A 9,698-nucleotide genomic window follows, 5' to 3' on the forward strand; every position below is an offset into this window, starting at 1 on the left:
GTTTCTTCCTTGTCTTTGTGTATATTTCTGATGATGTCCAAGAATTCCTGTGTTGATTGTATAGATTGTCTGGATCCGCTGATCAGGTGTTTCAGTTTCTGCTGTAGTTCTTTGGCCAGTTTGTGTGATGGTGTCCCTGGTAGTGATACTATGGGTCTGAGTGGGATGTCTGGTTTGTGCACTTTAGGTAGTCCATAGAATCTGGGGGTGTTGTTGCTTTCAGGTTTCATTCTTTGTTGGTCCGACCTGGTTATCTGTCCGTTTTTTTTGTAGATTCCTCTGTGTTATTTATCCTATTGGTGAGCTGTGGTGTGGCGTCAAACTCCCTCTTTTGGTAGGTGTTGGTATCTGCAAGTAGTTGTGCTTTTTGGGTGTATTCTGCTCTGTCCAGAATGACCGTCATTCTGCCTTTGTCTGCTGGTAGTATGATTAGGTTCTTATCGTTTCTTAGTGATTTTAGTGCTTCCCTCTCCTTGGTGTTGAGGTTATGTGTTTGTCTTTTCCTTGTTATCAGAGGTACGATACTTTGCCTCACTGTTTGTTGTGTCTCTTCTGTCAGTCCATTGTTCCAGGGAATTCCTAGAAGCATGGCACTCATCCACAAACTCCATCAACAAACACATCGACCTGGACCAAATATACCGGCCACTACAGCGGACAGCTGAAACTGACAACCGGAAGCGGCAGGGACAGGCCACTATAAATGTGGAGGAAACACCACAGAAGCGCTTCACAGGAGGCTCCCAAGCACTGAGGTTGTCACCTAGACAGGGGACGAAACGTTTGCAACAAAAACTTCCAGCTCGGCGAACAGAACCACAATAACAAGCACCCGAGCTACAAATCTTCACCCAAACTTTGAACCCTTAATATCGATACCAGTGTCTTCATTTCCACGTTTTTAGGATGACCCTGTAACTCTAAATTTACGTGGCATGTAATTTGGAACCTTCCAATACAACTTTCTGAAATGGGAATAGCAATGAATAGGATTCCAAAAAGCCACTGCTGTCCATCTGGCATCACGATGGTTGGAAGAAACCTTTTGTAACCACACATTTCTAAGAGACAGGGTGGTTTGGCATGGGAAGGAGAGAGCTTGGGCTGTGTTTGAGTCGGGAATTTTGCTTGTAGCACCTCTTCAGAGGAAGATTAAATTCTTTTGACCTCCATAGATTCCATTAAAGACACTTAATAAAGCAAAATTGCTGCAGCTAAATACAAGTGTCAGAAGAGACCCTGCTATATCTATGTAGATCGCAATGACTATTTGAAGAAATTACCAGTCACTATTAACATACATTTATAGTCAGTCCACACTTAAATTATCAGGAACACCACAATAACTTTAAATGAGGCCAGTTTTCCCTGATAAATCACTTAAAACTAGAGCTAGGTTCTTGTGGTTTTTTGCTGGAAAAATGTAGTACAGGTTAAAAAATACTGTTTCTGTATTCCTGGCTGAAATAACTTAATTAAAATAAAATCTAAATAACTCTACAGTTTAGGTCCATCAGGATATTTCTTAAGACAAAAAAAAATCAATATCAAGTCCACTCTCTACTCCAACCTGTCACCGTCACCTCTTCTTCACTCCCCCCCCCCCCCAACCTTCATCTACCTATTGCTTTCTACCTATTACCTTCCACTCAGCCCCACCCATTTAACTCTCAGCCCCCCTTCATGAAGAGCTTATGCTTGAAATGTCGACTCTTCTGCTTCTTGGATGCTGTCTGACCTGCTGTGCTTTTCCAACACCAAACTTTTTGACATTAAGTTGAAATGACCTACACACAGATTTAAATAAAATCTTCAAAAGAAACAAATACAAGTGTTAAAATTGCACGAGAGAAATAAAAGCGAAGTACGAGATAAACTGGCAGCATCAGTGGACCAAGAAACAGGGTTAACATTTCTGGTGGGATCCATTTAAAAATAACAATGCATTAAAATGATGTTCTGTGAAAGGGTCACTGGACTCAAGGTTGATTCTTTTCTCTGCATAAATGCTGCCAGAGTTGCTGAATTTCTCTAGCAACTTTTGTTTTTGTATAAAATAATGTAGTGATGTAGTAAATTAGTATATGTGACCTCTGAGTTATTCAAATTATTCAGCTAGCCAAAACTGATCATATTCCAGGAACATGCATTCAGCACTAGGACACCTTGCATTAAATATTTCCATGAATGATAACTTACTTGGCAGAAAGGTGACTAAGTATTTGCATAACATTTGCATCAATAGATTTACTATATCCTTGATGCAATTGAAGGAACCATAGCATAGAGACTCCATTTGGGTCAGATGCATTACTGGACCACTGTGCTGTGACATGATTCCCATTTTGGAGTGTAAAAGTGACTGCATAATGTACTGTCAATGAGTGTGGTGCTGCAAAAGCACAGCTGGTCAAGTAGCAGAGGGGCAGGAGAATAGATGTTTCGAGCATATGCTCTTCAGCAGGAATGAAGAACTTGTGCCCGAAACATAGATTCTCCTGCTCCTTGGGTGCTGCCTGACATGCTGTGCTTTTACAGCACCACACTCTTAGACTCTGATCTGCAGTCCTCACTTTCTCCTGCATGTTGTACTGTTTAGTTATTTTCTTTTGTTCTCAATATTTCAAGGCAAGAACTTTGTGCCCACCCATAATTGCCCAGAATATGGTGATAATCCATTGCAGTTGCTCTCACCTCAACAGTTCGGCTCTTTGTTGACAGCTGGACTAAGACTGCAATGAGTTTAGAAGCGGAGGGTACCTGGTAGAACCTGAACTGAAGTGGTTATTCCTTGACAGGTGCCAGTTACTAATACTATGTCAACTCCATCATCACTTGGTCAGAGAAGGCTTGTTCTTGATTCAGCAAAGAACAAAATATTCCAGATGCTGAAAATCTCGGAGACAGAATCAACAATGGCTACCTACTTTGGACAAGTAAGTGTATTGAAATTAAAAGATCAATAAACATTTCTATGGTAGGCTAATTATTTACAATAGTTCACTATCTTTACAGCTAAGGCTGGCAGCCTTTTTCAAAAAAGAATGGTGTTTCTACTTCAGATGCATTCACTTTTTTAAAAAATGGATTTTAAATGTATAATGAATACCTGAGGTGCATGATCATTTCATAGTAGAAAAATCTTTGATATGGTATAATCAGAATCCTGTTGTCTTGGCAATAATTTAGTACGCACTCATTAGCCAAGTAATGCAGTGAATAAAGTTAATGAACTATTGACACGTGCTCCCTTTACAACCTTCTGATAATGTAGAAATACAGAAATTAGTTTTCAGTTGTGGGAAGGCAAGTTGTACAACTACAGAACTGTCAAAATGAGATATAGAAAACTATTCAAAATGTTTGTTTATTTCCACAGTACTGTGGCATTCAATGCTACTGTTTGCCTAGCACACCAGATGGCAGGAAATAGAATATGTTCTGAATGGAATCTGATTCTCCCTTGTATTCAATTATTGAGGAGTATTTCCATGGCACTTCCAACATTGATTTTACCTTTTTTTGCACAGAGACACAAGGCTGCAACCCATATACAAATAAAAAGAAACAAGGATTGGCACAATTGTGAACTACGTATAGTTCCCGGTGAAAAAAATAAATCTTTGAATGTAAACCTGAGAAAAAAAGCCTCTTCATTTCAGCATGTAAGGTAATTAAAAATGCCATATAGACTGTGGCTGATTGAGTTTTAACATTACTGAAGGGGCAAATTTTGCCAAAGCTTTTCATCTTCCATGTATCAGGGCAACTGAGAGAATACCAAGTTTCAACTGATCATAGTTTATAATGCAAAAGAAAAAGCTGTGTACCCTCTAATGTTTATTCTTCACCATTGAACTTTAGGTCTGGACTCTTTACAATGCTAGTGCATATTATCACTAGATTATTCACCCACAAAGTTATAGAGCCTTTATTCTGCATCTGCCATAATCACAGAACCTATCAAGGGCAATCAGTACATTAAGACAGTACAGTATAACAATAGACACTAATCATCAGAATTACTGAAAACTGAGGTAATCTAAGCAGAAAAATTTACTAACCAAAATCCATAAATCTTAGTTATAGAACGTTTAGCAAGTTTAGGCTGTCTTATCCATCACTTGTTCAGATAATATTGCAGCAAGGTTTTTTTATTACTCTGCCCCAATACTCTTAATATGGAAAACTAAAATTATTTGATTTACCAGCATTACTTCATGTGTCAAAAAAGTTCTGCAGCTTGAGTTTCAACAGTTTGATCAACTCAAGAAGAATCATTCTTTCATACAAACAAGGCCAGATAGGAAATGATCCCATGGTCAATTGTGTTATCAATATTTCTACCATCCACCCAAAGCCAGGTCCCAATAGCCCAATTATAGGTGCTCAAAAATCCAATTCAGCTCTTAGACAATATCAGTTATCGATCCTGGCATGATCTGTGGAATACGAAGAGAACTGCAGAAAAATTAACCCTCCAGATCATTCTTGCAAAGCTTTGTGAATGGGTTAGCTTTGTCAGAATTCTGGGAAGTTAACTATCAACTGGGATGATGGGAGGGACAAAAGTGATTAAGATAAATTCACGAGCAAGTGAATTTTCCAAAGAAAGTACCTCCATTACATTCACACACAAGAACTAAGGAGGAAAAAGAGTCAACAATAATCAATTGTTCCCATGACATGTAAGAAACATGTGTTAGTTTATTAGGTCATATGGTTTTACTCCTAATCAGAAACTATCAGGTAACATTAATCAATTTCTGGAATTCACTGTAGATTGGAAAACTCCTTTAATTATTATCACTAGTTAACACACTATTAAACAAACAGTGACTCTTCAAGTCTTAGACAGTATTAAATCCAATCCAGATTGAGGATGGTTTTCTCTCTCAGACAGCTAATTAGATAGATGCCTCCAATCCACAGCAAAAGGCATCTTAAAATAGTTTCAGTCAGGAGGTTTACACACCCAGGATGCAATTCATGAAACGTGAATAGCTGTAACAGTTAAACAATACATTCAGTTTGTTCCATATGTTGGCTGGGATGCAAAATCTTGATTCCTATACCAGCAATGTTTCCTAGCCATGTCCAAATTATCTTAGGGTCACTGATCAGGACAGCATGCAGAAAACTCAATTTAGGCCATTCTCCTCTTAGGATTGGATGTTGATGAACCAAGGTGAAGGGAGGTGGGCAAGACTAATGTTTAGAATTTATTTTTAAAAAGCCGGTTTAGAGCAAAACTTGCCCTTCATACAGAGCAATAGTAAATGAAGAACAATCAGGTCAGTCACGTTCTTTACTGCATGGGGACTACACAGAAGTGATCATTTTTGAATTGACTTTGGTGCAGTGGAGTATCCGCTCCACAGTTTAAGATATGAAACAGTAACTTCAGCCATGCTTCAAATCCAAATCATCTACACAGCAATACAAACCAGATACTGCATGTAAACTCTGATATTTTAACAACTGTTTAATTCTTCATCTATTTAATAAAGCATACACAAAACACAAAGGTGACTTCAGGTGCCTCGAAATTCATACATTAAATATTTAATCATCAAAATAAAACTGAACTGAAATCACTGCAGTTGTAAATCTCTGGTCACTTTTACCCACGTTACATGGTTGGAAACAAACAAAAAAATGAAGCTATGGGAGCAACTGTACATGGAAAGCTAGAATAGCCCATTTCACCCAAAGCAGGTACACAAAGCAAAACTTATTTCTTGGCCTTGAGTTCCTGATTGTACTCAGGGATATGAACTAATCAGTGTCCAAAATCCCAGTGGCAGCAGAAAAAAAACCCAAAGCTATAACACACCCAAGATGATGCAACATCAAATAACATTCTCCATCCCAATAATCCTTCAGTGCAATGAGATATCATCAGTACAGAAACCCACACTTTGCTGTGATATCTCACTACCATATCCATTGAAAAGATCAGAAGTAAGTAAATGTGTAGAGGAAGAGGGGAGGATATGGGCAGTTACAGAATGAATAATTTACACGATAACCAAAATTACAATCATTTATAATTTTATTAAGGTAATGAATACTCCCTTTAAGAGGGACGTACCAACCTAAAAATGTGAATATTTTAATACTTGCATTCAGATGTGCCAGATTCTGATTTTCTGAAAAGTATTAAAAATAAAATTGATCAGAAACCTCAGATTGCTATGTTAAATACTGCTAGAAAGACATTAAAGTCAGGGATTTCCTGGGCTAACGTTTTTCAGTAACCCTTTTTTAAAGATAGGACAAAAACACATGGGAAAGCAATTGAAATTTGCAGACTTCACAGTTACCTTCCTATCTAAAAATATGTTTGTGTGGGGGGTGTGTGAGGGGAATGATAGGCAGGGAGGGAGGGAGAAGTCCAAAGGTCTGTTGAATAGATTGCATTTCTTTGAATTCAAGTGTTTCTGCTTTAGTTTTCAGTGACTGAGCATTAACGGTTTATTACATTTGTTATGAGTTATTGAACTACTCTTACTAATGGACAAACTACCTGAACAGCTTCTAGTCACCACTTTACTTTAGGCACAGATGAGCATGTTGCTTTAGCGGCTGATCTAAAATGATCCATGGTATATGTGTAATAAAACTTTCCAAAACATAATCACAGACTTTACCTTCAATTCATATCACTGGCCTCTTTCCTTGGGACTGCTTGTTTATCACTGGCATGTCTTGCAGGTGTTACACTGGTGAGCTATGGATCCACAGAAATTTCAGTAAAGAACAAACCGCTCAACAAGATGTTTATGGCTGGATTCGGGTGCAGTCACCAAGAGCAACTCCAGAAAAGAACTGCCACACATCAATCTCAAATTCGCTCCCTGTAGGTGGATACCACCTATCTGAAGCAAACCCAGCACCAGCACCAAAAGCAGCGTTAAATTTCACTGCACAATTCTACACTGTCTTCTTGAGATACACCAGGTGATGACCATATAGACAGCAAACACAGAGAACTCTGCTTGGATTCCAGCTGAACAAGCCTACCAGCTGAAAGGCAAAGCATTATGACGGCAAACAGACCTAAATGAGGGAAAGGGGCAAGGATTGAAATTTAAATGGTGAATAAAATAAACTTAAATCTGCCAAATGTGAATGGAGATATATTACACGTTCAGGCATACAAACTGCTCAAGTGCACTTAATGTCAGGGACTTACAGAAATCAGATACAACATTTCACAATCAAAGCTCATCTCAAAGTCCTACAGAACAGAATTCACTTAATTTATCACATGATTAAAAAAGATAAAGAAACCAAAATCGAGTGAAAGAGACTATCCCCACTGCACCAAGCATTATTAAAGAGCCAGAAACACTTTAATAATCATTCAAGGTTCAGATTTTCTGTGGCAAATGAGATTTACATACATGCATGTAAAGAAATTTAAACAAGCAAAATAATAAGTGACCCATCAGGCACACAGCCACAGATGTCCCCTGCACATCCCCTTTTTCTCCCTCGCTCGGGCTCTGTGGCTTGCTCACTCTCACTCATCTGGTTAGTACAAGTCATCGAGTTGCCGTTGCAGTGCAAATGTGCAAGTTCTGATGCTGTTAAATCCAGTTCAGTATTCTTCCACCCAGCCATTTTCTGATATAAATGCATCTATTACCTCCTTCATAGCCAGATTTGGAATCAACTGTTCTTGAGTCAAAGGGCTTCGTGTTACAGGATCAAAGTGCCCTACCCGCTGAAAAAAAAGCATAGATTAAATGCGTTGGCTTTGATGTACAGTGGAGGATCATAATGTTTCATAAATGGCACAATTTGTTTTTCCTTTCCTGACCTGAAGGTGTTCCTCTATATCTTTTCTGTCGTATGTAATCCCACTTGGTGTGATGCATGGCTCTCTCATCAACTCAAAACTGATTTTTCCACATAGGTAATCAGGAATATCTCGTTTCTACACAGAACAAAGAAGATCAGATTAGCTATAGGATAGCAATACGAGGATATTCTGCTACCTATTGGTATATCAATTGGTTTTCTGTATCAAACACTCTGAGGGACACATTTAACATGAACCTGTAACCTCATCATCCTTGTCTGGAGAGAAGAGAACAGCCCATGAGATCTGAGACACTATCATTATGACCAGGTTCAAGACAGTAGATAGATCCAACTGTGGAAATTACAGAGAGATTTTTCTATTGTCTGCCACTGAAAGGCCATTGTGAGAATCCTCAGTGACTGAAAAGCTCCTCCATGTATCAATGTGACTTCTGCCCATCAAGAGGTACAATGAACATGATTTCCAGTGCACAACAAATTCCAAAAGTCCAAGGAACAGCACCAATCACAGTACACAGCCTTCTTCAACTGCACATGGGTCTTCAACTCTGTCAATTGTGAGGAACTGAGGAATATCCTCCTCAAATTCAGAGTCTGAGAAAGTTCCTCACCATTCTCTACCTGTTTCACAATGACACATTCCTCACCAGCAGATTCACCAAGGGCCACAACAAGTGCAAAGTCGAATAAGGCTGTTTCATTACACCGATGCTCTTCTCCATTTTGTTCGCTACAACATTTCACCCCATCTCCTTGAAGGATACCCCACGAAGGGTGGAGCTACCTGTAAGATGAGCGAAAACTCTTCAATCTTCGACTCCTCCAGGCCAGAACCAAGACCATCTCCAACTTCGGTCTTCAAGCTGAGCTGTAAAAACAATGCATGCGCGTGCACACACTCGGAGGCTTAGCTACAAACCATCATCTACACATTCATGGAATGAGAGACCGAGTCTTAAGCTAAATATCTGGAAAACAAAGATTCTCTACCAGCCTCCTCTTGCCCAATCACGAACCATCAAAATCTATGATGACGCCCCTGGACAATGTCGATCATTTCCCATTCCTGGGAAGCCTCCTTCTAGCGAGAGCAGATAACTGAAACTGAATATTGACTCCAATGTGCCAGTGCAGCCTTTGGATATGAGAGGGATTGCACTGCTTGAAGTCTGAGCCCTCAAACTCAGCACCAAGCTCATGGTCTACAAGGCAGTTGTAATTACCCAGGCAAACAGGAAATTGTAAGATATGAGGTTTGGGTCCATCATTTTTATCAAAACAATTATGAAGTTATATGGTGGCAACTTGTGTATAGAATCATTCATAATAACGCCAAGAGAATCATCTTAAATTCTGCAAATAGTCTCTCAGAAATTTACAGGGAAAATTTAGAAATTGACAAATAGTTTAGAAATAGCAAGACTGAAACAAAAAACAAACTCGGGACAGAGCGCAGAACGATGTGTAGGCAATTTAACCCTTCCATTCTCAGTCAATTAATATGATCATGGATGATCTGAGTTGTGCCTCAACTCCTCATTCCTGCCTACTTCCCATTACCCTTTATGCCATTTCAAAATTTTAAAAAATCTGTATCCCTTCGTTAAATTCTTTCCTTGTCCCAGTCTCCACCCGACTCTTGTATAGTGGTAGACATCTCAACTCTGGCCAAAGTATGCCAAATTTAGCAAGGGTTCAAATCTCACTGGTGGAAGCAGGCTTAAGATCAGATCCTTTTAATCAATTATAAATTTCACATTAGTAGCATTTCTACAGAATTTGATTTTATTTATTATTGTCAGAGGAACTGGAATACAGTGAAAAGTATTGTTTTGCGTGTTAGCCAGTCAAATCATGCCTTACGT

General features: G+C 38.9%; 2 protein-coding genes across 2 annotated transcripts in view; one reads left to right on the top strand and one right to left on the bottom strand.

Moving 5' to 3' along the window:
* Positions 1–2,767, top strand: part of jmjd8 (jumonji domain containing 8) — a 27,855-nt gene extending 25,088 nt beyond the window's left edge. The window contains 1 exon segment of the mRNA XM_043711091.1: positions 2,722–2,767. Coding sequence (XP_043567026.1) covers positions 2,722–2,767 — 46 coding nt within the window.
* Positions 2,768–4,831: 2,064 nt separating this feature from the next.
* Positions 4,832–9,698, bottom strand: part of stub1 (STIP1 homology and U-Box containing protein 1) — a 28,232-nt gene continuing 23,365 nt past the window's right edge. Inside the window, exons 6-8 of the mRNA XM_043711092.1 lie at positions 8,618–8,701; positions 7,829–7,945; positions 4,832–7,732 (exon numbers count right to left, since the gene is read on the bottom strand). Coding sequence (XP_043567027.1) covers positions 7,607–7,732; positions 7,829–7,945; positions 8,618–8,701 — 327 coding nt within the window. The 3' untranslated portion in view covers positions 4,832–7,606. The remainder of the gene's footprint in view (positions 7,733–7,828; positions 7,946–8,617; positions 8,702–9,698) is intronic.

This window comes from Chiloscyllium plagiosum, chromosome 21, assembly GCF_004010195.1.
Source record: "Chiloscyllium plagiosum isolate BGI_BamShark_2017 chromosome 21, ASM401019v2, whole genome shotgun sequence".
NCBI lineage: Eukaryota > Metazoa > Chordata > Chondrichthyes > Orectolobiformes > Hemiscylliidae > Chiloscyllium > Chiloscyllium plagiosum.